The sequence below is a fragment of the Corapipo altera genome, unplaced genomic scaffold, assembly GCF_003945725.1.
Source record: "Corapipo altera isolate COAL_440 unplaced genomic scaffold, ASM394572v1 0, whole genome shotgun sequence".
Taxonomy (NCBI): domain Eukaryota; kingdom Metazoa; phylum Chordata; class Aves; order Passeriformes; family Pipridae; genus Corapipo; species Corapipo altera.
The window spans coordinates 81,538,198-81,565,306 of NW_020884872.1; the positions used below are offsets into that span (position 1 = coordinate 81,538,198).

At 41.2% G+C, this 27,109-nt stretch overlaps 1 protein-coding gene across 10 annotated transcripts in view; it reads right to left on the reverse strand.

Moving 5' to 3' along the window:
• The window catches only part of FAT3 (FAT atypical cadherin 3), a 403,423-nt gene that overhangs the window by 207,953 nt on the left and 168,361 nt on the right, over window positions 1-27,109 (reverse strand). For all 10 annotated transcript variants that reach the window (XM_027651027.1, XM_027650956.1, XM_027651114.1 and 7 more), the window contains one exon: window positions 9,727-10,041. In XM_027651027.1, coding sequence (XP_027506828.1) covers window positions 9,727-10,041 — 315 coding nt within the window. The remainder of the gene's footprint in view (window positions 1-9,726; window positions 10,042-27,109) is intronic.

Below are 27,109 nucleotides of genomic sequence, written 5' to 3' on the forward strand. Positions count from 1 at the left end.
GAGCCACCCAAGACTCCTTGTCTCTGTGCAAACGCTAATTCTTTCTTTCCTCTGGGCAAATCAGGCTTGCCCTTGGGCAAGAGAGAAAGAAAGGCGAGGAAGGGTTGAAGGGCAGGGATGGGAAGTGGTGGGCTAGTTGGAAACGGGATAGGAAATAGAGCTAACTGGGGCTCCCACATGCCCAGGTAACTTATGCACAAATGGTAGAGAACACTGGTGCCAAGGCAGCCTTGCATTCATCAGGACAAGATGGGCTGGATCCATGCCAGTAAGGCTTTGCATTACACGTGTCCAGTGGCTTTGAAGGCAAGCTAAGAGCAAGGTTTTATTACTGGCATAGGATGAGTTAGCTGCTTCCTTTGCATCAGTTCCCTGCTTTTAAAAAAATAAAAATGGTGCTGCTCTATCTTACCAAATAGTGTGAAAGACTTAGCTATCACAGGGGGCGAAACCAAGTAACTACAAGAAGCAAGAAAGTACAGGCATTGCAGAATCCACACAATGATCAACATAAAAACAAGGTTACAAGAGCACAGTCCTATGTAAGAATCTTTTTTAAAGATCTAACTTCAGAGCTCTTAGAGCTCTTTATAAAGCTTTGTATAATGTGAAAGCTGTGATTAGGGAGGTCTTCTGATATTTAACCCCCAGATACTACTTTATTTTTATGCGTATATGTCTCTGGTTAAATTAAGCTCTGTGCATCGAGACATATGGCGGCACGATCTGTACAATTATACAGATAAGGTCACATATTTAACTGGCAACAACACTACTAACTTCAAAGAAGTTGTGTCAGTCTTTGCAGGGAAAGAAAAACACTGATTAACATAAAGGGAAGAGGGAAAGAGAGAGGAGAGTAATATCACAAAAATAATTGTCTTTAGTTATAACAGTGTAACTGATGGAGACAGAGTAAGAGAAAAAAAGAGGAAAAATAACACAAATTCCCTGTTAAGCTTAATTTTTGAATGGACCGATTTAGATGCACTGTGAGGTGCTGAGGCCTTGGGGGTTTAGCAGGTGCTGATACAACCTCCTATGTGATGGAAGACAAAGAATTAATAGTTGGTGATTACTAACATCATGATGGCTTATGAAGACACACCTGAGTTCCCAGTTGCCTTCTCTTTTTATTTCCATTTCCCAGCTGTGCTATTTTTTTTTTTAATATCCACATGCAGCACAGGTCAGTCTAATTCTATAAACAGGAAATATCACCATCTTTCTTTATTTGTAACAAGGATTGGATGTTAACTGAGAGTAAACTGTAACTACAGTCCTTGCCTCTAACTTCCAGTCCATAAAGAGATATTGCAAAGTGCTCACACAACAAGGCAAAGCACTATTCAAGCCACCAAAATTGCCTGTTCTAAGATGACAATATGACTGTATTCACTGCAACTGAGTAGAAGGGAAAAATGCTGATTCAATATTGTCTACTTATGATTTGCAAGGTCCAACATCACAGACACATGTAGTAACTCTGACTGTCGAGCAAAAGACAAATGTGAGTTACCTTATTGATTAAAAAGCAGTAGGAAATAAAAAGGAAAAAGGAACCCAAATAACCCCCCCGTCCCAAGCCTTCACCTTGTCTGGGTTAACATCACAGCTTTATTTTCCTCCCTGGCAGCTCCCTATCCAGACCCCCACCCCTGTAGGAATGCTCATAGGCTCCACATCTCAGCATCCCTAACTCACTAATTAATTCTTCCTTACAGAGTTCAGACTTGGAGCACAAGCAGTTACTGTAACACAGGGGTATCACTGATATTATCATAGTGACTTAGGGCAGGATATGACAAGTACCAATAGCATATGCATTGTGCAAACACTTAACAGGGCTGTGACTCAGTACTTGTGGTATACAGTTTCACCCAGTAAGCTCAGTTGTGCTTCTGCCATAATAATCATCCTAATGGGAGTATTAGGCTACCTGGAAATGAATGGAACATCCCTAATTACAAAATAGTGAAGGAACAGTACAGCATATTAAAAAGGTAGGTGATTCCTTGATCAGTTCTGCCTAGCTGTGACTTCTGGAAATTTTCTATGAATAGAGAAACTGGACTGGCAGATAAGGTAGAAAAATGAGTTTCACAGGAAAGCAAAGTTATTTCCGAATAGGCAGAAGACATGCTTTTGAAGTTTTTGAAAATAATAAATGATTGATGTAATCTACAACAATTGATGTAATGTAATCTACAAAAATGTCTATTTATGAGATTAGTGGCAAAATTGTTGCTGTTCCATAACTGATGCTGGGGCAGGACAGGAGGGAGCTGTCTCACTCATTATCAGACAGTAACTTTTTCCATCAGCAAACATGGAGTCACTGACCCTTGCCATGCTGCTGCTCTTCAGACATAAGTCTCCACTGAAGCAAAAGGGGGGGTTCAGGTTAAAAACTGGTGTTACATTAAATAAGTGAGGACACTTGTCCTGTCAAGGCAATGGGAATACTCCTTAAGCTTCTTACTGTGAAAGGTCTAAAAACATCATCATGGAGATCTAAAGAAAGGTTAAAATTTCTATAAGCCAAGTTTAAATCTGCTGGTTACAAAGAAATGACATTTATAAGAAATATTGTATCTTTAAATGCCATTTTAAAAGAGGCTCTTGATACCAGAGAAATCCAGCAATCTCAACCATATTCAGTGCTTCATGAATAAAAATGCACTGCTAGCAGAAACCAGATCTGTTCAAGAGAAATGATAAAACTGGATTTATTATTTTATTAATAGCTGCATTACTGTCTCTCAACTAAGGTGATACAGCTCACACCTTTATCCCCTCCACAGATAACATATACAGATTAAAAAGGGAATCACTGCTGGAGAGGAGGGAAGAGACATGCCAACTGAGCCCAAATTCTCTCATTTTCAGTGGAATCAGTGGGCTGGCCGCTAGACTATACTTACTACTTACTTAGTCTGAAGAGGTTTTATATTGCTCTTCATCCTACCATTTTGGAAGTTATGCTTGCTCCTCTCTTTTTTTTTTTTTTTTTTTTTTGTATGCCTATGAATACATGACTGTGCATGGATGTCTATTAACACCAAGATTCCTGAAAAATCAATAGCTTGCATTTCCAGAGAGTATTTGATCTGCAAACCGTCTACTGTGAATTAAATTACAAGACAATCACAAAAGGTAAGAAAATATTTCCACTTACACAAAAAAAAAAGAAAAACAATGAGGTGAGATGACTCACTCAAAGTCAAAAGAAGAGTTCATGTCGCTTCTGTGCTGCAGCTCAGGAGTTAATTGAAAATTTACTCTGTGGAATAAACGTGCCCTGGCAAGCAGATGGACTTGATGATTTACATCCACTCCTCCCTGGTTTTTTCTTCTCCTCTTTTTTCTTAATTATTACTACTATTATTGTTATTATGACAAATTCCTTGAGGCAGGAACTTTGTCTAACATGCTATACAGTGCCCAGCAGGCTTCTAGGTCCCACTGTGATTAAGTATGTAACTCCAATATCCATAGTCCTCTGATTTCCTAGCTTCTAACCCTGGGATCAAACCACTGGAAATATGGTATCTATTAAAGAATGAGCCATCCCAAAGCAGAAATTAAAGCTCTTAAAATGCTCCAAAGCTCAATTTTTAACAGTGAATATATTACAAAAAAGTAATTTAGCACCACGCTTTTAAATAATAGAGAAATGAAAGAAAAGAAAGTAGATCATTTAACGTATGTTGATACAACATAAATTACAGAGAATGGAAGCCAGCTAATGCAGTAGGGGAATCACATTGTAAAAATCTGTATTAGTTATGGATGGTTACATATCAGTGATGGATATATTGGGGTGGACTCTGCAACTTTTGGTGAAGTCAGAAGTTGTTCAGACCACAGATGGAAAAGGAGACCAATTCCTCAAATTCACCTTTGACTGGAGAGCCCTACAACCCATGTTTTTGTCCTTTGCAAGGTCTTCTCTGGTCTTGGACAGAGTAGCAGTGAGCTATTCATTCATATGATCTGCAGAGATGATTTACATCACACATATGAGCTGCCAAAAAGGGCTTCATGGACAACACACGTGGGAGATCCGCTTCAGAAAGAGCACCCAGTGGAAGGGAGATGATCTGCAACACCATCAAAATTCTAAACACATTTTCTGATTTGATCATTGAAAGATCACAAGTTAGACTACAAAACCAAAAAAAAGCTAGAAGCCTTCATTTACAAAACATGGAAAATCTTATTTCAGAGGAAGCTTATTAAGACTAGCAGCACGCACAGAATCAACTACAGTGTCAGTAGTGCAGCTGGACATCCATGCTGGGGTGAAAGGAGGGAGAATCATTGGTCAAGAATGAATAAATATATAATGTTGTCCATTCTTGAGGAACAGACTTAAAGAAAAAAAAAGTAGCATTAAATGGCTCTTACAAGAGCAGAGTGACAACAGAACCAAAGTAATATTAAGTTTAGCTTAATATTGTTGACTCAAAGTCCCTCAGAAATGTCATCAAAAAGTAATTTTATTTAATCTTTTTAATGGTCCATAATTTACCTTTAATCATTACATGGTGGAAGGTTTTAGGAAGCCCAAGGTCCCTCTTCTCTTTACAAAGGCATGTAGTGCTAGGAAAAGGGGTAATGGCTATAAAGTGACAGAGGGTAGGTTTAGATTAGATATTAGAAAGAAATTCTTTACTGTGAGGGTAGTGAGGCACTGGAACAGGTTACTCAGAGAAGCTGTGGATACCCCATCCCTGGAAGTGTTCAAGGCAAGGTTGAATGGGGCTTTTGAGCAACCTGGTCTAGTGGAAGGTGTCCCTGCCCATGGCAGGGGGTTGGAACTAGATGATTTTTAAGGTCCCTTCCAACTCAAATCATTCTATGATTCTATTACTTCTGAGCTGAAAAGAGGCACTGGGTATCCAGAAGCTATGCTGCTGGCAGCCATCAGAACACAGTGCAGCAGCAGACCACTGGATTTGGCTCAGTCTGTGAGAGCAAAGATGTGTGGGGATTTTTTGGGACAAACCAAACAAAAGCATCCATAAAAATCAGGACGTATAGGAGGAGGGTGAAGCACCATTTTAGCATGGCATGGCAAATGTGGCATTCAGCGAGGATCCTAGGCCACCTGACTTTGTGAGTGCAAAAGAAAGCAAAGCCCAGCCTACTCAGAAAAGCAACATTCATAAAAATTAAATTCTGACATTCACTAACCCCATATTAGCTTATATAAATATTAATACTACTTCAGCATGAAAATATCCAGTCTCTTTCCAAATCTAGGTGCCCATGTGACAGTTCAGAGACAACTTCCAGAGGCAGAGTAATTACTGCTCTGGAAAGATGTACTGACCTACATGCACTATTTCTAAACCCACTATACCCATCTTGCCTTATATACCACAGCAAATACTGTTTCAGGGGTGTCACAGGTCTGCCTTTGTTATAATGGTGACAGCAAGAGACTAAGCAAGGTGTAACTGGCTTTTCCAGACACACAGCATAAGTTTAGTATAAATTAATTAATAACAATGTGCACAAGAGTGAAATTTGATCTGTTGACATGTTAGTTAAAGTATCTCAAGTAATCTGCATAAGACTGAAGAGAAGCTTACTGGGTTTGTTCAAAATATGTGAACACTAGACAAAATAATGCAATGGTTTGAATTAAATTTTTTTTTTTTCTTCGGAACACAGAAACATAATAAATCAATGCAACAAATTACCCCTGTGCTGTGAAATTAACACCTATATACATGAAATAAAAGTAAGAATTTACAGATCTAATCAATCAATTTTTTTATTAACTCCATCTTCTGTTTTATTTACCTTTTTCCACAAGCCTCTCATCACAAAATAACTCACTTGGCTCTGGCCCACTGTGGCACTCTTGGCAGCTGGCCAGCCCAGATGCTCTGCCAGCAGCTTTGCCTTCTTCCTCCTCAGCCCCATCTCACACTGCCCACAAAGCAGCACAGCCCTGTGACACTGTGCTCTGTCAAAGTAACCTTAAGCCCTACCAGGCATAAAAGGCAAGCTAAGAGGGAAACCCCTGGCTCTCCCATCAGCCACATCAGGGTTTAGGCTGACACCCAGCTTTGAAGATGCTGAGGTCCAGGAATGCCTCCACTGCTGCCATGTGTACACAGAGCTGGGAAACAAAAGCACAGAGGAATGCCTTTCTCGGTAGTCATGTAACCCCTAGAGTTATCTCAACCATTTGAAAAACATGTTTCTTATCCCTCTCACAAAACTGTGCTTTGCAATATATTCCTCTTGCCCACTATAAGGAAAAATCCCAGTTTGCTCTTGGACCTGCTACACTTAGGCAGCAGTCTCCACCAGTCTGCAGGACAAGGCTGCCTTGTTCTCCAGCATGAATGATTTACGGTTTCACACATACTCATGTGCTACATTATTCACTTAATACTTGTACCTATGAATACCAGTTCATGAGATAAAAGTGCAGACTGAGGCGCAAACTGATGGTTGGCTGTATTTTAGAAAAAATATCAAGGCGAGAAAAAAAAGGCCTTCATGGGAGGTTGCCCACACCGCCTTTCCGTATAAAGCCAGTGGCACACAGGAGGGTGGCTCATGTTCCAGTCCTCCTCCTCAGAGCACCCATATAAACCCCAAGCCCGATGAGGAGATCCCTTGCCACCCATTTGTACTGCTGAAGCAGTCAGCCTCTAGTGAGAGCATGAGCTGCCCAGGGTGACTTTGGTGTCTAAGTCTTGCTACTAGTGGCTTTTTAGCAGCCTTTCACTCCTGCAGGAGCAACTCTTCCTCTCTCTCAAACACACAGAGGAAATTGCAGGTAATAATCGTGACAGGTCTGAAGACTGCCTTCAAACAGATCCAAAAGCACATGATACATTTGCAGTTTGACTACCTAGAACAGCCACCGTGAGCTGTGCCAGTCTATAAAAATGTAGGAAGTGGCAAGTTGTCTACTAAAAAGTTTCTTCTACCTACATACATGGCATACAAGGAGTATTGTTGCTTCTGAGATCCAGGTAATCAATCAAGAGTGTAAAATTTGGCTGCAATTATGATCCTGTATCAGAACAGAGAACAAAATCTGGATTCCCTATGTTACTGCCTGGTGCCTTGATCAGATGGCAACACATGCAGTGGTACATGTGCCTCCAGAAACCTGCCTGACCTGCATGACCTATAAGGTAGCTTCCAAAGGAAGGCAAACACAGTCATTGCTGAGCTCCAAAGACAACTGAGAACATCCCTATGCTCCAGCAAACTCCCTGTCTCTAGTCAAGAACAACTTCTGCCGCTTCCCACTAGAGGATGTAAAAAATGCAGGATTTCGCCTTGATGTTGCTTCTCAGCAATGGATTACTCACAGGAGTGAGATGTCATTTTGCTGGCAGTGTTTAAACTTCCCAAGCGACAAAGAAAATAAAAGATCCCCTTTCTCGAACGACTGTTCTCCCCCGACAGCAGGAGCATGCTCGTTCAGCCTACGTACACAGCAATCGCAGCATATTTGGGTTCATGTTAAACCTTTTCATCTTAATTATACAGCGTGCTGTCGCATTTAGGGCTGCTCTGCAAAGCTCTACACGAGTTACTGCTGTGCTGATTCCCAGCAAGCGTACGGGTCTGGCATACTACGAACCTCTCCCACGTGTGCAGAAGTCTCCTGTACAAAACAACTGGAGCGGAAATTATTGTCTTAGAAAAACTAGTGCAACTGCAGGGAGATGGCTGAAAGGAGCCTGGCCAGAGACCCCCAGGGGCACTCTCTAGGAAAATCCATTATGCTTTTTCCTTCGGACATCTACATCCCATCAGGAGAAAGCCTCCTAATGTCAAGGCCTGGCGCTTCTCTTTGGGACGAGGCATCTCTGTACACATACACTCTGTCAGGCTCATTTTAAAAGGCAAAACCACACTCAAATAGGCCACTTTGCTCAATTCTCATTGCGCTGTGTTTAGCACCAAATTGGATAGAAGGGAATGGTTTATCCCTTCCATGACAAATCACAGCCAGTCACCAGCCAGGATGCTCACCTAGCACAAGGGGGGCCTTCAGGAGTTACCTAAGCAGCAAAGTTCCTCATCCTGAAGCCTATTAGTTCTCAGACAGCAATTTCCACGGTGCAAATGAAGATTAACCATTTTCAGTGTTAACTGTGAGAATGAAGATCTCATTGTTACGGAAAAGCATCCCTGCTGCTCTCCAGAGGGACAAAGAGCCAATCCACAGGGTGTGCCACCAGGCTAGGATGCTGCAGGGCTGCAGCGTGCCCAGCTCCGGTCCTTGTCACGGGCTCACCCTGACTGCCATGCGGATAAGCAGAGCTGAGCTGAGCAGATTGCTCTGTGGGAGGAGCCGATGGAAGGGAAGCACAAGCATTAAACACTGTGAGTCTTAACTATGCTACTTTGCCCAGATGGGATTTATGGGGTGGGGAGGGGGAGAAGGGGTGCAGATGGAAGAGCATCTTCGGCCATTCCAAGTGTTAAAAATAAGTGAGATGTGTGCCTTAGGGCTCGGCAGATTGAACATAGTGATTATATGTGCTCCATAATTCTTCACCTGGGCTTATGCCTGAGAAGATCCTGACCCCTTCTTATGCCACACATTGCAATAGGATTGCCCAGTCAAATGTTGAAAAGCTATTTAGTGAACATCATTTTTCTCTACACGAAATTAAAAATGTTCCCTCTCAGGTCTATTCCTTCTGGTTTTCTAGCTGCTTAGAAATTTGCAGCAGATATAAATAAACTTAAAAAAAATTAAAATCAAAACCCCAGATCAAAACTAGGAACATGACAACCAGTTGGAGCACTGCGTGAATCATCTGAACTACTTTCATAAAGATCAGCATATTGCTATGAAAGACCCTCTTGAGTCTCTAGCTCTAGACCATGCTGGAGGGTCCCCACCAGCCCAGTAAGTGAGGAACAGCTGGGTACATGCTGGAGTGAGAAACACTTGCTGCCAGGCACATGTAGGCACCCAACAGAGCACCCACAACCTCAGGTTACATCTCCTGAGGCAATTTATTTACCAGCCTTGTTCAGCAAACGCACCAAGGGCACAGATGTGCAGAGCTGGTGTGCGCAGGCGCGATGCTCCACTGCCAGGCAACAACAGTACTTTAACTTAAAACAATCACCATATCTGCAACACTGCACCCAGAGGCTACATCCCCAGCTGTTAAAAATCAATGGAAACACACAGATTTTTTTCTTTTTAAAGGCCAGAGGGACTTCTGGGTCATCTAAACTGCCTTTTTGTATAAAACAAGCTGTAGAATTACATTCAGCTACTGTCATGAGAAGCCTAATTGCATGTGCTGGACAACTATCATGTCACTCCAACAGTGCTACACCAGCTTATAAAGAAAGAAACACTGCTCTGTAACCTGCAGCAGCTTGGATCTGCTTCTTAGCATTACTCCGCAGACTCAGTGTAGAAAAGTCTCATCCCTACAGATGCAGGGAAGAGGCAACAGCCAGTGACCCATGGAAGAGCGATCGCAGCAGCAGCACATCTGCAGCACATCACCTGCCAGTGCTTTCGTGCAAAAAATGCAAAAAAGCAATGCAAAAAAGAATGCTTTACACACATACAAGATGCTTTAGTCACATACGCAACCAGAAAACAGAGGTTTGGAAAGCAATGCAGCACCAGTGGATTCTGAAGGGGAGCAAGGTGATAAATATGTAAATTGCATTCTCCACCACCCTGAGGCTGCAGGATTTTGTTACCTGTTTTGGGATTGATCACAAAGAAGTTCTGGGGATTTCCACTTGTAATCCGGTAAGTCAGTTTTTCATTAGTGCTGGAGTCAGGGTCCTGGGCTTGGATCTGAATGACAGATACATCCTTTGGGGAGTTTTCCATGATGACTGGGTAATAGATAGGCTCAGAGGTGAGAGGGGCATTGTCATTCATGTCCTCCACTTCAATGTAGACTTCAATGGTAGTGTAGAGTGGGACAACACCATGATCAGTCGCATACACTGTCAACCAGTAGGATTTGGTTGTCTCCCGGTCAAGAATATCTGCTGTGTAGATAACTCCTGCGGAAAAACAGCAAGCAGAGGATGTCAGGAACAGAATCAATGAATGTTCAGCATATAAGAAAAGCTCCACCCTTAGAAAAATTCAGGTTGTGGAAAAAATTAAACCAGAAATGAGCTCAGGAACTGTTTTGTTCAGCTCAAGTATTTTGTACCCAGAAATTGAGGAAGGGAAGGTAAAAAGATGGCTCTTCATAAATGTCCTAATGCCAATTCCTTGCTAGAACTGCAGCTAGCAGAGTAATAGAAGAAACACCATCATTTTCTGCTGGTGATGCAAACTTGTATAAACCTTGGTAGGGAGAGATACAACTATTGACAATGAATTGCACAAAAAAAGTGGCTTTTCTTTTCAAGCTCCTGTCTGTGCCATTGCTAAACAAGAAAACCTAGGCGGCAGTTTAAAATATATCCATTCAAGTTCAGAAAATAGATGGTAAATTTAATAATGAGATTGCTCATTGCACAATGCCAAAATCCTGGATAACAAGCAATCAAAAGCTCACATGGTAGCCCTTAAACATTGGCCCTTAGACAACGAGCATATCCTCTTTTGTCACAGGGGAAGGAAGAGCGTGACCACTTTACCTACTGGTGTAAGAAAATATTACATATATACGTTACATATATATACACACACACATATATACATTACATGCATATGTTTGTTTTATATATACAATTACATCAGCTGCTTTCCTACCTGGTCCTAAGAAACCACAAGAGAAAGTGTGCTTGTGTATAACAGAGCCACAGAGAGGGGTCCAAGTACCACCCCTGTGCCTGCACAGTTCCTGCCATGAAGAACTTCCACCTACCTCATTTCTGCCTGATACAGAAATTCATTCTCCCTGACATGAACACCTGTTTTGTGTCTGGTTGGAACCAGATGGCCTTTCAGGTCCCTTCCAACCCAAACCATTCTGATTCTATGATAAACCAGAAACTCTTCCTGCCACTATAAGACCTGCTCATATTGGTGTAGTTCAAACCTTCACTAGCTTAAGCACTGAACATGAATGCACAGAGGACCAAATACACCAGTACCACACAAACAATCACACCAGCACAAAACAAGGAAATGCACTTTCCCACCACTTCTGTGACACATATATCAAGAACATTTTCCTCTCCTAATATAGCATTATTAAATCTTGAGAGACACAGTAATGTAGTGGATGTCAAGCTTGGGAAATACTCAAAAGGACAGTCTGCAGATCATCAAGGCGTCAACAGTAGGTTGACGGAGAAATTGCAGAGTAAAACAGGAAAACAAGAAATCTGAATTTAGTCTCAGATGTGTTTGATGCTACTTAGAACAAAATTGTCAGTTAATCATTAAGGACAGAGATGCTCTAAGGTCAGCACTAATAAGAGACTTGCATGTCTTTTTGGATTTGGTGTTTTTTTTAAGGATCAGATTGCACTATTTCCATGACAGCTTGAAGTCTTAGAAAAGTTTTAAAGGCAGCACAGAACCCACCACACAGCTACAGAGATGTCTCATGTAACTGCCCTTGTCTTACAGGATATATTTGATAAAATTTTAAAACTTTTCACATTTTGGATTTTTTTATTATGTCTTTTAATACTACTTTGATCAGCCATGTAAGAGAGGAAGGGGAAAGGAGCAGTACTGATTCCGGTCATGTATGGGCTTAGGTCATTTTTTAGCAACCTCAGATCCATGTCTTTCTGTCTCAGATGCATTATTCACCCAAGGAAGGTGAGCAGTGCAGCACCAGAGGACAAAAGCAGAGTGTATTCTAAATATTCTTGTTGGCAGCAGCCTGTGCTATGTAATGAGTTTCTGTAGAAACATGAAATATGTAGTGAACTGTGATGAAAAGGCGTAGAAGTCCAAAAGAGAAATTATATCGCAGAGATGAGAAGAGCCCATAACAAATGACACCCCATGGAAACAAATAAATAAAATAAAATCTGCATGGTCAAGAACAAGGCAAAAAGGATGAATAGCAGTGATCTTAGAAATGATGATTTATTCACAAGACAAGATGAATGATTTTAGATCTTTAAACAAAATTTGAAATAAGTAGGGTTTTCCCTCAGTGAGAGCACAGAAGGTTTTAGCAGATTAAACTATGTTTATGAAGCTGAATTTCACTGATACTGAGATGATAATAAATCTATCTTCTGAGTCATCCCTCCATTTTATAACTCCTGGCAACAGTTACTTTTCATTTCTGTACTTCAGAAGGAAAGGATCATTGAACAAGCATTAGCAACTACCAACAGGTCTGCTACACTGGTTCTTCTTTTTACTTTAGATTTATTAAAAGGTCCCAGATATAAAGTAATTCCTTTTCCTCAATAAGTCTTGTCATTTCACCTGTCAACACCACACAGAAGCCTGATAAATAATAATGCTTTTGTTCCCTTTCAGGTTTTCCACATGGAAACCTTTCCATCACCCTGGGGAACACTTTCCACCATGCTCTTGAATGTTCTGCACAAAATGCCTCCTTGCTGTATACCCATATATGGGTATAAAGTTAGTACCCACAAGAATACACATGCTGCCCAAATATTTAACCAATCTCTCCACGTAGGTATGGCTGACACTTTCCAGATGGATGTCAAATGTCATCTTCATATGAGGTGTTAACCCTTAAGACTAATTACGACGCTTGATCATCAGCACTGCTTCTTCATTGCTATAGCATGAATGTGAACAGGCTGATAGAGCCGGCATCAGGAGCTGAAAAAAATTCCCTGGGAATCCACAGGTACGTTCTCACTCACTTTAGCTGAATGCAAGTATGGGAAAGGATGGGAATACCCTTTGGGATAAGATGGGATAGGATCACAATAATTTCAGATAAGATCACAATAAATTCAGAAAACACATCACTTACTTCAAAGCTTAAAAATATTAACAGATACTACAGAAAGACAAAATTTTGTTTTCAGGATCAGGAGAGTAGAGGGGAGAAGAGGCCTTTGGGAGCAGCTCTAAGGGTTTTTTTGGACAGCTTTTGTGGTGCACTCTTTCCAGCTGCCTGCTAATTAGAAGAGAAACATGAACAAAGTAACGACACCTGAGCTAAACAAATCAAGAAGTAAGAAGAAACACCAGCAGAAATCCTGAAAATTCCAAAGTGGCTAAAGACTAAAAAGTTCAAGGATTTTGCAGACACAGTTCTGAACAAGACAGAAAAAACAGGTGTTCCCATCCACTGAGATGCTACACCACAGAGGCATTACTGCATTTCTACATTAGACAGCTGAAAAACAACCAAGCCAGCTCTTAATGTTGCCCTTGGTCAGATTTTGCAAAGTCTCTGAAGGTCTGGAGCCAGCACCACTTCAGGCCCAGGGCAGCCTCAGAAAAGAAGCTAGCCATCAATCCAAAAAGTGATGCCACCAGTATGCCTGTCAATGCATTCCTTCAAGTGTACATGCCCTATGCAATTCAGCAGACATTGCATTGCAAACACTGTAAGTGAAAAATAACAACAGAGTGCATTAGTTGCTGATTAAAATCCTGGGCACATTTATATGTAAATTAAGTTCAGCCCTTGGGCTCGGCAATGTGCCAGCAATGTGAAGGTTGTGTGCTTGTTTCTCTCTAAGGCTTGTTTTCCCTCTTTCCCTGAGAAAATAATGGGATAATTTTTTCTGTATGGCTCCTGCAATTGGACACAACGAAACACTACATTATTAAGGATGAAGGCAAAAAAAAAAAAAGGAGGGGGCAAGAAACTAGTGGCTCTTAAAGTGAACAAAGAATCTGCAAACTGGATTTCCCTCTTTCCTCTCCCACTGATTTGCTGCATATCTGTCAGCAGACCACTTCAAATGACATGGTCCACTCAAAAATTATCTGAAAGTTATGTATCTACTATAGTGATGAGAAACCTGAGAGGCTCTTAAAACAAAAAGGGATTAGAGAAAAGCATTATTTCTTTCATCACTTCTTTTTTGTCCCCTGTTTGTTTACTTTACACATTTGACAGTACTGTGTATATAGGTAGTGTGATGGATGGACCTGCCACAGCTCTTTAAGAGAATGTTTACTGGAGCTGTCAACCCGGGTGTTTACATAGGTGCCAATCGCCATGGATATCTGCTACACACATATGTTCCTCCTAAAAGTCAGATCATCCTTCATTAATACCTTCAATAGCACAACCATTGAAAGGGGTTCAATTCTGTTTAGTTTTTTCAAGGCAAGATTAAAAGACAACTTGGTGGTCTGTAAGAAGCTGTGCATGGAAAAGTCAAAAGAGAGTTACAAAGCTCTTTAATCTAGCTGAGAAAAGCAAACCGAGGTCTGATGGCAGGAAGTCAATGGCAGAAAAAGGAGAGTGCAAATACTCAACACAGAGGATATCTGGCAGGAGTAACTGCTTGTCAGGGACAGGCCAGAATCTCCCATTATTTGGCACCTTGGTACTGGGACATTACAATATAACCTATTCTTCTACCCAAGTTATTGGCTTAGCTGCAAAATATAATGTAGCACGCCATTTTGCTGAGTGACTCAGTAGCCCGTGTGATAAAAGTTGCCAATGTTAAGTAGGCATACTCTCAGCAAACAATGAACAAGATTTGAGGAAAGAGGACTGACTAGGAAGTATCTGCTACTCTTTCAAAAACTTCTGTCACGCAGAAATAGTACAGAAAAACCCTTAGTTATCTCTTTTTCAAAATACTGCAGTGGTTTCACAGGGCTACATTTTGCTTAATACCATCAGCTCAGCTGACAATTGGAACAGCCTCAATGATACTGCTTGTTCTTCTCAACCTTTTTCAGGAGTATGAGCTAATTGCACAAACATGCACCTTGGACTGGGCAATCAGGAAAGGTTAGATAAAGTAAACGGCCTACTTATTCCCAGAGCCTGACCCAGGAGTGGCCATAGAGGAGAGGCAGCAAAGGCAGAACACGCCTTCAGCAGGAGCTACAGTGTGGGATGGAGGTGATGCTCCAGTAACACATTTGCAGATATTCCCAGCTGTCGGAGTGCAACATGCCACCCAAAGCCAGCTCCTCGTGCAAATGGAAAGTTTAGTGGTTAAAGTTGCTATAAAAATATATGAACTTTAGGGTGACTGAAGGACTACGGGTAACGGATGCACCTTCCTGACTCCAGATCTCAGGAAGCCAGCAAACTTCCTCAATATGTCCAAGGGCCACATCAGCTTCTGACATGAAATTTTTGAAAAAACAATTTCCAGAGCCCTTGTCTGCCTCTCCCTCCTCCAGCTTCAAAACAAAGGGGCTCAGTGCAAACCAGCTACAAAGTAGAAGCTGGTTTGTCCCCTAATTAAAATGACAGAAATGAGGCCATCAGGAATGCCGACTAACAGCGAAGTACTCAGGGCTGTGTTACATCCCTCAAAGGAAGAAATGGAAAAATCACTGATTCTGAAATTCTACTAATTATTCATGATCCTCATCAAAGACTCTGTGAGTCTCCTGGCAGTAAACACAACACCTTGGTTGTCACCGAGCTGTCAGCCAAAGCTCCTCACTTGCATTGCCTTGCTGGGGGAAAAAAAAAATAAATGTAGCTTTAAAAGAAAACAGTTTATTAATGATTTTTATTTTTTTTTTCTCAGTCTAAAATGTAGAGGGGGAAGAAAGAACTTACACACCTCCTCTGGCTGCACCAAGACAAAGGCTTTCCATATGCTTACCTGTGCTCCTACTTTGGAGCTCTGGACGGATCCTGCCTCCACACATTGTTGCACAGGGGAGCCATGGAAAGATTTGTGAGTGTAAATGCAAATATCAGAGCTAATTCAGATTTCTTGCATTAAGCACAGATGTGGTTCCTGAAGGACACTTCGTGGAGAGCTATCGTAAGCAAGAGAAGTTTAAAAATACTGCAAGCCCATTATTCATCAAAGAAACGAATGTAAAATCAACCAAAACTGCATGATTTGTAGACAGGAATTTCACACCCAATTAAGGAAGAATATTTATGATTTCAAGAAAACTAGCATTATGCCTAACCCTTTCTATGTTGTTTTTTTTTTTCTTTATTTAGGTCTTACGCATAGAACAGCTCTCTGTATATAAAAGCAGAGTGTATACATCTTTTGGGAGATATTTATTTCAATATTTCCATTAGTGGTAAACTGTAAATATAACCCACAGGATTAAACAGTTTTAGTGTAATGAAGATGCGAACCTGAGCACCAATGCCAGATCGATTCAGCACACTTGGACCACAAAAGCCAGTGGGAATCAGAATAAACCATACATTATATTCACCCTTTTTTAAAGTCTTCTCAAGCCATAAATCACCAGGGCCAGTTCTGAATACGGACGGCAGTATCACATCAGCCACAAACTCAACCGAAGCATGAAGGAGACCTACTGCTCACCCCCCCACTGCTTGCAGCCGGCAGCTTTGAAAATCAGGCTCCTTACTCTGGTGATTAAACACTATTTCAATGCCTTCTTTGAAGGCCCCCCACTGTGCAAAGTGTGGCCTCGTGTTTTTATTTTATTGCACAAATTTTGTAGGTTTTAATGCACATTAAAACACAAGCTCAGTTTGTACTGAAGCAAAAAGAAATACCCCCATTGACTTAAATTGAGATTAGATCATACCCAGAAACAAGTCCAAAAGCAATATTAACTTTGTAAGGCTATACATACCTACAACTTCCTAATATTCTTATGTCTGGTTCAAATACAAAACATATATAACAAACCATTCTTGTCAGACAATGAAAGACAGGTAACATTCCTGTCTAGGGCTCAGTTTCTAATTTTCTCTCTTTTACTGATGTTTTGAATATATAAATTTACTGTTATCTCATACTGCAGTTTCTTTGGTGAATATTACTTCTGCGTTCCCAGAGCAGTAAAGAGAACTAGAAAACTAATCCTCAGCAATACTATTTTCACTGACACTGAATTAACCTGCAAATACACCCTTTACCATGATATTACACACACAATATGACCATCACAACCAGCCAAAATCATGACAAGGACAGTCAGCATTAATAAACGTAATATATTTGCATGTAGGTAGATAATGTACAGCTTTACAATTCTTACTGGACATGACATGCCACCACGTATTTCAGAGGCAAGTTTAAGTTCTTTGTTGGCTCTTTGCAAAGGTGGGACCACCACTGCTGCTGTGAGCACAGCACCACTGTACAGACTGTAAACTCCTTCTGCTCATAGAAGAAACCAGCACCATGCAATGGTTTAGAGACCAAGCTTGGCCAGTTGGTTTGAAATTCAGCTCAGGTACATATGGAAACTCTGATTTTTAATGACTCGATGACCTTAGAGGTCTTTTCCAACCTTAACGATTCTATGATTCCTCTGACCTCTGAGGTCTTGGGCCAGCCAACAGCCCAGCTGAAGTCAAGGATGCTCATGTGACTTAAATGTACAGTGCAATTGTAGTTCAGGTCTGTCAGGGCCATTAAATCAAGCACAGCCCATCAGCATAACTTACATGAGCATGACCTTGACACCAGGCTGGGGATGGTGTCCTGTCTGAGCAGGAACCCTGGCCAGCCCTGCCTCAGGCTGCAAAACATAAACATAACTTTATTTACTAGAGGTAGAGGAGAAATTCAACTAATTAAAGGCGATAATCAAGCTTAGGTCTGGTCACTTCACTCTCAAGTAAAAATAATAAAAATAAATATATGTATATTTTATATTTTTTAAACCACATATGACTACATGAATATTTATGAAATTATTAGTATTTATACATAATAGATCGTATATATGTATGTGAATATCAGAAATATGGAGTCTGTGTATACATGCATATAAGAATGATGTGATTTAAAGGGTGAATGGCTGCATCCTGAACTAGCAGTGCCACCACCATAGGTATTCTCAGGAGTCTGATCACAGCTCCCCAGGTGTCCCAAGGCAGACACCAGGGCTGGGGGACTGCTGCCACAAGGGCAGACTTCTCAATAAAGCAGCATCTTAATGATATTGAAATAGAGGCTCATCTCAGATTAGGCACTTGACCTTCCAGGTTATTTATATTTTGAGTTTTGAGGAGAGATTCTTCCTTCTTTACTTTGAAATGACTTTAAATTCAGTGCTGGTTTCCTTTGCTTGCTTTATTTGGGGCCATGGGAGGAAGTCTTACAACTTCACATCAAAATGAGCTATCACTTAAATAGGACACCTTCAAGGTCACTTACACATCAATTTCAGAGCAATTTTCCAAACATATTATCAAGACACTGAACCAGAGGCTTAGTCAAATAAATTCTCTATCTTCTTCCGCTTATGAATTAAATGAAATAAGATGTGCCAGCATTTTTACCTGACTAGGGTTTATTACCATTTCTGTATCTTCCATTACACACCTCTACTTATTGAAAGAAATATCCATATTCATCTTGCTTTAATATCTTTGGCTTGGGGAAAAAATAAAAAACCTTATGTGGATAAACAAAAAATACACAATGGACAACTCTGGGAAAAACGAACTGCTTTCAAAAGCATGAATACAATAATGAAATCTCTAATTTATGAATAATCTCTGTCAAAGCTTAACTCACTCCATCACTGCCAAACAGTGCAATAAAATCCAGCAGTAAAACCAGGCTGAGAGGAGTCATGAAGCTCCAGAGATGACTAAACCACTGCCACGTACCGTTCCCTACTGACTACAAGTGCTTGAGAACAATAGGACAAACTGTGATGCTACTCTGACAAATGGGATGTCCTGCCAGCCCTCACAGATTGAGCCATATTGTTCAACTTTTATGAATATGGGATGCTACCACTATCTCTCTGGGGGTGGCAGATTCACCTTCCCCTTTGGTCTCAGAGGCACGACAAAATATGGTCCCTACTTGTGAGGTGCACAGGCTCAACTTTTCAGCCACAGGGCTAAGAAAAACGAATGAAAAGTACAATTTTGTGACCGTGGTAGGTGTCGTGTAAAATTCAGATACCTCAAACTTTTACAAAACCTTACAGGAAGACCTACTGTGGGAATACACTCTTAATGCAACTCAGAAGAACAACAGCTGATGGTATAATTTCACTCTACTGATTATGCTTTTTCCCCCTTGTTTTTTTAACCTATTTGTGGCTACTGCATTTCTAGCCACACACGAATTACAACCTGTGAATTCTCTTCAATATTATAATCTCTCTGCACACATTTATCCATCTATATCTGTTTGTCCCTACAGCAGATGACAAGTTCTGTCTTATTTTCGGAGCACCACTGGGATTTCAAAACTCTTGCGTGCCTTGTGCCAACCTCCACAGCCTTCCCAACCAAACCAAATGTGGGGATGGTACTAGCAGAAATCCTCACATTGCTAGCACCAACAATGAAAGCTCTTAACCCTCAATAATAATCTGTTTGAACAGAGGCATTTTTTTCTCAAAGGGTCTGGCTAACGCCCAGAGTAACCCAGATTTTCTGCACATTCTGTTTAGTAGATTAATAGAGAGATCAAAGTCCGACTCATGTGTCCTCTGCCTGCAGGACTGGGAAGCTATTTTAAAAAGAAGGGTTTGCTCCTGGTTATTTTAGAAATAAGATCATAAGTGCAGCAAAGCCGAAGCAGGAAGAAGAAATGGAGAAAAAAGGCAAAGGATGTTCAAAAGGATTCCAATAAAAGTCCTGACAAGGGACTTCTGTGCAGGGTCCTCTTCCTTTATACAAAGATCTGCATCCTTTGTACTGCCTACAGTACAAGAGATTGCTTTGGGAACCCTTCTGCAAAATCTGTGCCAATCTGCTCCAGCTGTTTAGTGCCAGTGGTGAGGGAGGCGGAGGGAAGTGCAGGCAGCTCTGCAGGGTAGCCTGGTTGCTGCGGGAGGCTGCCCTGGAGAGCAAGTGATCTCACACTGAGGACTGCAATGCTGACTTTACCCAGCCTCAAGTACATCTCAAACAGGCACTGGCTCTTCTGATGGTTCCCAGCACTGAGGAGTGTCAGCCCAGGATGGTTGGCCAGAGCAGACAAGGATATACTGGGAATATTCCACGTAGTAAATGTCTTTCACTTTTTAGTTATACCTGTCATACTGAAAACAGAGTAGTATTATTATAAATTATACTGGAAATAGAGTCATCTTTCCTGCTTCCCTCACCCTCTTCCTCTTCTGGCTGTTTCTTCTGGCCCACAGCAAACGAGCAACCCTATGAAAAAAGCAATAACAATAACCATGGAATCTGCCTTTATCTTCCTATCCAAACATTAACCCAGAGGAGCAGTCAAACAGGAGAGAAAGAGAACCTCCGAAATGGATTTAATAGCCATGCTGCCCTTGAACATGAACACTGCAGGGAAGAGGAGAGTGTGATGCACAAAGCCAGCAGAGGAGCACCATTTAAACCCTCCTCCAAGGCTCAGTCATGTTTCCTCTGCTCAGATATACTGTGTATGACTCCAGAGTCTATTTTACAAATCAAAAAATTGGAGAAGATTAACAAAAAAGAGCTCCACAAACAGTCTGAGGGGCAGAGACAATGATTTATGGTAAGGGAGTTTAAGATTTCAATCTGCTAAGCTTATTAAAAAGAATATGAAGGGGCAACTTGATTAGAAAAATCCATGTAAGATTCATGGGGAAATATTACTGGGAAGCAAAAGGCTCTTTAATCTAACAAAATAAGGTGGAGCAATATCTAATGATTGGAAACTGAAGCCAGGAAAAATAAAATTAGCAATCAGCTTGATACCCTTTATTACTTATTTTTTTTAAAGCAGATGATTAATTCCTGGAATATTCTCTAGACATCTGCAAATGAGAACTACAAACTGTTGGGGGGAAAACATTTCATGGTAAATGCATGCTATGCTTTAGTTAGAGAAAAATCTTTTAGTAAAAAGGTATGAAAGTGATGTAAAATAGACAGAGATATAAAAAAGGATGAAATCAAATTATCTGGTCTTTCCTGGTTTGAAGCACTACAGATCTGTGAACAGTGTCCAGCTGTTTCCTCCAAGGAGTTTGGAAAGAGGACACTCACTGGGTGATTCTGAGGGGTGGAAGCACTCCCAACATATCCAGCTCCACTCCCACGGTCATTTTTTTTTCGCCCCACCACCTCATTGCTATGGTGGGGAGAAAACACATCTTAATGAAAAAAAAAAGCTCCTGGTATCTTCTCGCTGTCATGTATGAGGGCAGACAAGAAATTGAAGACCTGTTCTACAGATGTGCACACGTCATCAGAAGCAGCACATGTGCTGGTAGTGACCACCAGTGAGCCCGGAGCATTGCTCTTGTCCACTGCTTCTGTCCAGGAAGAGGACCAGGAGGGATGCACTGTAGGGGTGGCAGGAAGTGGCCTGGTGTTAGATTGGAACATGCTCTCAGACAGCCAACTTTGTGGCTTTGTAAGAACAATTAATTGCCCTTGTGTTTCTTTGAGTGAATTTTCCAGTGGATAAAGACTCTCCAGGCAGTATATACTTGATCAGTATTGTCCACAATCCTGTTTTGCAATTCACTTTGCATTTCACTGTGACGTGCAGACTGGATTCACTGAAACCCAAAGTTTTATCTAGAGCCATTTGCAGGACTCTCCTCAGGTCCAGAAAATGGAAGATTTTCCTCTGTATCACATTGGCTTTGTGTACAGGGGCCAAGGTACTCAACAGTCAGCATGGCAAAAAAGAGGTAACTTGTTTGGGATCAGTAGTACTGCTTTAAATTGCCCAGAAGCAAAGGCCTTCATTTTTTCTTAAGCATGCTTTTAGGTGTACTCTCTCCTCTCTTCTGACCGAGTTCCAGAAGTGTTTGGACAATATTCTTGGGCACATGATGTGACTCTTGGGGAGGGTCCTGTGCAAGGCAAGGAGTTGGACTCAATCATCCTTGTGGGTCTCTTCCAACTCAGCATATTCTGTGATTCTTTAGAGAGGCTGAGAAAGAGACTCCCCGCCTTTCATCCTTCTTGTGCAGAGGATGTAAAATGCAAGAGGGTTGACTAGAGGCCAACATTTTGTTCAGATCATCTTTCAACATCAAGAAGATCAGGAACATTTCCTGTGTTTGCTTCAGAAAGGACAGCACTTCAGTTTCCCCTGTTGAACAGACACAGGACTGGTTCTAGTAGTGCTTATAATAACAAGAATGGGCCTAATACCCCAGACCTCTTTCACTACTGGGGAATGACCCTCCACAAAGCAGGCCCTATGAGACACACTTTGGATAGATGCTGAACCTCTGCAGGGGAACCGCATATGCTTTCGCCCACACTGTCATTCTGAAATTAACCAAGGAGAGCCACAACCACCTGTGGATGGCTGGTAACTGATGGTTGAAAAGCTGATACCCACCAATTCATACCACAAACCACACAGCAAACTCCTGATGCCCTAATCTGAGCTCACAAGCTAGAAGGCTACTGAAGAAACTGGGTCTGGTGCTTCCATTAACTGAGACCTGACCTTGCAGACCTTCAGAATTACCAAAAAGCACAGGACAGGACAGTCCACTTCTTGACTGCGTGCTGATTTTAACTGTAGTCCTATTGAAGCAACTACAGAGTTTAGTCCTTCTAAAAGAAGGCTTTTAAAAAGCCCAAAAGGGCAGGCTGGGGAGCTGCTGTGACTTAGAAATTATCAGCTTCAAAGTCCTTTCTTGCACAACTTGACTGGTCCCAAAATCCTGTCCTGGATGTAACTTGAATACTCTCACCTTCCTTAAAAGTTTGGGTTTGTTGTTGGCTTTTTTTTTAAAGTGTCTTATTTTGTGTGGAAGATGATAGGATGCTCCCACAACCCTCTTGAACCTCCTTTTCTGATTTCCCAAAAACTACCTCAACACCATACACCTTTCACCAAAAGTTGTCATCAGTCTTCAAAGACTTCTCACAATTAAGCTGACTCTCTCTTAGTATGGAAAAAATTGCCAAGTGCAATCCCAGATGCTTCTGTGCATCTTTCTAAAAGGAAAGTCTTAGAGATAACTACAAGACTTGCATGGGAGGCCCTTCACCTACAGCCATATCTGTGATTGCAAAAAGTGAAATAACTAGAATTCATTTCCATGTTGGATTTTTTCCAAATCCCTTTGAGCAACCTCGCAGTACCTCCACAGGAAAAACTGCACATGATCATTAAGATAGTCAAAAGTTTAATTTTCTGCCTTGCATAGAGGAAATGGAGCAGGAGTTATAACACCAAACACCAGACCATGCACAAGCAGAACATAATTATACTACTGTTTCACTCTACATCCAAGTTCAAAGAGTATATGGAAATACGCTGGAGTATACTGGTGGAGAGCATGATTCTTTTCATCTTGGGGAAGCTCTAGTCTTATATTTATCTTTAAAAGTCTTCCACAGGTAGGATACCCTTCTTCAGACAAGAAAACAGAAGGGAGTAGCAAGCTGACATACACAAGGGACTGTGGCAAATCAGAGCAGTACAATAAAAGAGTCGATGCAGATAACCCTATCATGATAATTGGGAACAGTGCCAGTGACTCTGTGGGGGCTTCTTTTCCCCTCTGAACAGAGAGAAGCAAATAAATGTGCTCGGGTTGCTGCTCTCCAAAGTATAACCCTATCCTGTAAGAGTTTTCCAAAGTCACAGCTGTTTCTACCAGCTTTGCCTGTCCACAGTTCCAGGAGACATTATGGCTCTACCTAAGTCACTGGGAAGCAAAGCAGGCAGTCTGGAACCAAAGGAGTGCTGAGACTTCAGCATCCATTCAGATGCTCCCTTGCTTATTCAGGGGAAGGTTCAGATGCACTCTGTAGGAGTAAGTATTGCCTTCCCCAGCTTGTGTATGTGTATATGTATATATACACACAAACAAAGTGCAGCAGTGCAATTTTAAAGTGTTTTATGATGAGGCAAACTAAGCTCCCTAAAGAGGGAAGGAAAGTGAGCATCTTGATAAAGTAAATAATGAAATGTTGCAGTACCAATATACGCTGCATCATGCCTTGAGGGAAGCCACCAGCATGAGCCCTAATGAAATAAGACACAGAAAATAAGGGCTTTGCTGTGGACACAACACTTATGTGCTCATTATGCACCACAGACTTCTATCTCTCTATCACACTTAATCATCATGATGAAATGTTGTATATGTACAGACAGGTATGATATGTATAAAACCACAGCACATACACTCACAGACACATATATTTCAAATGAAAGAGGGGAAAAGGAAAGGTGATTTACTTTATTTTCTGTAAATGGCCAAACCATAAATACATAGTATGCTTTCTCTGCATGGATTGCCTTACAAATCTATCATTGTATGCAGTTCGGAGCTTTCATAAACACTTAACATTTGAATTTGCACTTGTGAATATTTTAGCTTTTTAAAATATACTTGTATTTTATGCTTCAAGTTCTTAAACACTCCTAATACCAGTGTGGGCTTTGCCTAGGGCAAATCAATAGGCTGCACTTATGAAAAGTCTATTTGTCTATTTATACACAAATTTGAAATGGAGATTATATTTTCTCCGTTTGAAATGCATCAGTGTGAGCAAATCATAAAATGGAATGTAATAATTTATTTATAATGCAACTTTGCCGATAGTGAAAGCAATAAACTCTACTAAACAAAACCCAGGAAATTATCCCAGATCCAAGAGCAGAAGCATGGCTCCCCCTAACTGAGTTTCCTTCATTCTTATCTTCTCAAGATCCCTCAGATTGCTTTCCAATTTTCATTTCCATTTCTTCCATTAAATGCCTCTAACCCATGACCTCCATTTACTACCATCCATTTATCTTCCATTCTTAATTGAGACGTAACATGTCCACTTATCCAGTGCTGCGCACTAAAACTCTGACAGCATGCTTGATAGATTCTGGCTTCTTCAGGAAAGCTTACTTCGGAAAGTGTAATTCAAGACTCGATTCTCTAACAGGTAAGTCTGTTCCATTAAACTTGAGTTTACCTTATAAACATACTGTGGTGAGGACCAAAACCCTAATAACAAATAATAATATCTTTGGGTTTATTTGCTTTTTCAGTTACAGGATGGAATTATATTTGTCTTGACCTCAAGAGAGTACAGGGTCACAGGGCCACTGGGAAGAGAACATATAAGGCATCTTTCAGCAGTCATTTTTTCCTTTCAAACAGAAGAATTTTAAATTTGATGGTTTGTAATCAAACTCTCTTCCTCAAGACTCAGTGTTCAGGAATTTTTGAAGGATGGTATTCTTTAGAAAATAGTTAGGCTTTATACAACAGCACTTCAGGAGCTCTTGATAAACATTAATAAAACTCCCAGCCACCAGGTGCTTCTGCACCTATTTAACAGAGGAGTAAGTCCAGCATCAGTCAAAAATACAACAGTAAAGCTCCAGCTACCAAGCAGTCATCATAATTTTACAGAACATTGCTAAACTAAAGCAGGAGAGAACCAAACAGCCATATCTTAGCCTCTTGGAGCAGTAAAGTAAAATTAATACAGCACCTCAGGCTACTATTAAATTGTAAAATGTAAGAAAACATACTGTGGTCAGGCATTCAACCTCTCAAAATAAATAGATGAATCACTTCATGCTTATTCTAATTGATTAAGTATTTGCACCAGTGATACTAAGTAAAACACAAATTCACTAGGATACTGAAGGCGAACAAGAGGAAAATTTGTCATTCAAAACCATCATACCAGGGATTAGGCTGGAAAGCTCCATGGCCAAAAAGCCTGAATGGAGCACACTCCTATTTCATTTCATACTCCAGAGGTGTGAACTGCAAAAGGCACTGACATATTCAGATATCTTTAGTTCAAGGTTAAGGTTTGGTACTGATAGACTGATAGTTGTGCTAGTAAGGTCTGGAGAAGGCTAACTGGACTGGATGGCAGCAGGGTGGCCATGCCCAAAGGCTGCCTAGCAGCACCACAGCCATGCTGCAGCATGAGCGACTGCCAGGCATCTCCCCAAACACTCCCAAGGGTCAGTCCAAAGAGGAGAAAGGTATCCAATGAGGTTGAAACATTTTAAGTAATGTCCCAGAGGCAGTGAGGGATGAGAAATATGGCCTGCTCTGTCTTACTTTTTGAAAGAGGGTGACAGGTAAACCAGCTCTTCTCCCTGTTTTGCAACAATCTCCAAAAACAGATCCAAGGACCACTTTGCTATGTACAGGTGCCATTTGCACACAGAACAACAATCAGGTGTCTGCGTGGCTCCTAGCCGAGCAGAATATTAAACTTTATATTACAGCCATTTATAAGCTGCACGGTATGCTGGAATTACTCCTGCTGTCTCCCTGTTTCTGGATGTCCGATGGCCACAATGAATCCCACTTCAAGACCATGTCACCCACTGCCTGCATGCCCAAATTGACTCTTAAAAGCTTACGTCTGTATAGCTGCTGTCATGGGAACAAGTTAGCTGAAAGGATCTCTTTTAACTGGCACTGTGATCATGCCACTAAAAGGCAGCACTGGCTGTGCCTTAATCTCGATTTGTAATGCCAAGAGGAGCTGTGCTATCAAGGTTTCTGACCCTGACTGCTGCTGGGAGAAGATCCTAGGAAAACACAACAGCATTATTCCAGCTGGTCAGTAATTTTTAAGCAATGCACTGGGGCACACAAATCAAGGTCTGATGGAATGGTCCTTGCAAGGGACTCGAAGGCACAACCTAGATGTAAAGCAGAGGTTGAGAATGAGGAAAGACTGTGGATATTCGTTGCAGAAAGCACTACTTCTAGGACAAAACCAGAGGGGAAGTGGCAATGGCATTGCGACGACATTGGCATTCCCAGGATGAGCATGCCTTGACTCGCTCTCTACCAAACAAGCATCTGGTGCCACCTAATTAAAACACCAGTTCCAGGAGGTGGCATCCAGCATCACGAATCAAATGAAACATCTGCTAATTCTTTCAACAGCCAGACAAAACAAGCCTAAAAAAAGGCAAAACAAACATGCACACACACACACGACTAACTTTGGCACTGACATCCCAACTGAGCATAAGAACTGCATAAAATTCCCACATTATTAACCAGTGTATGTTCAGTTTAACAGACTGACTGTGCAAATTTACTACAACAAATATTCAGCTGCTCAATGGGCAAAAATGGATCAAGTTCTACAAAAGTGGGTAAACGTCTCACTGCACAGCA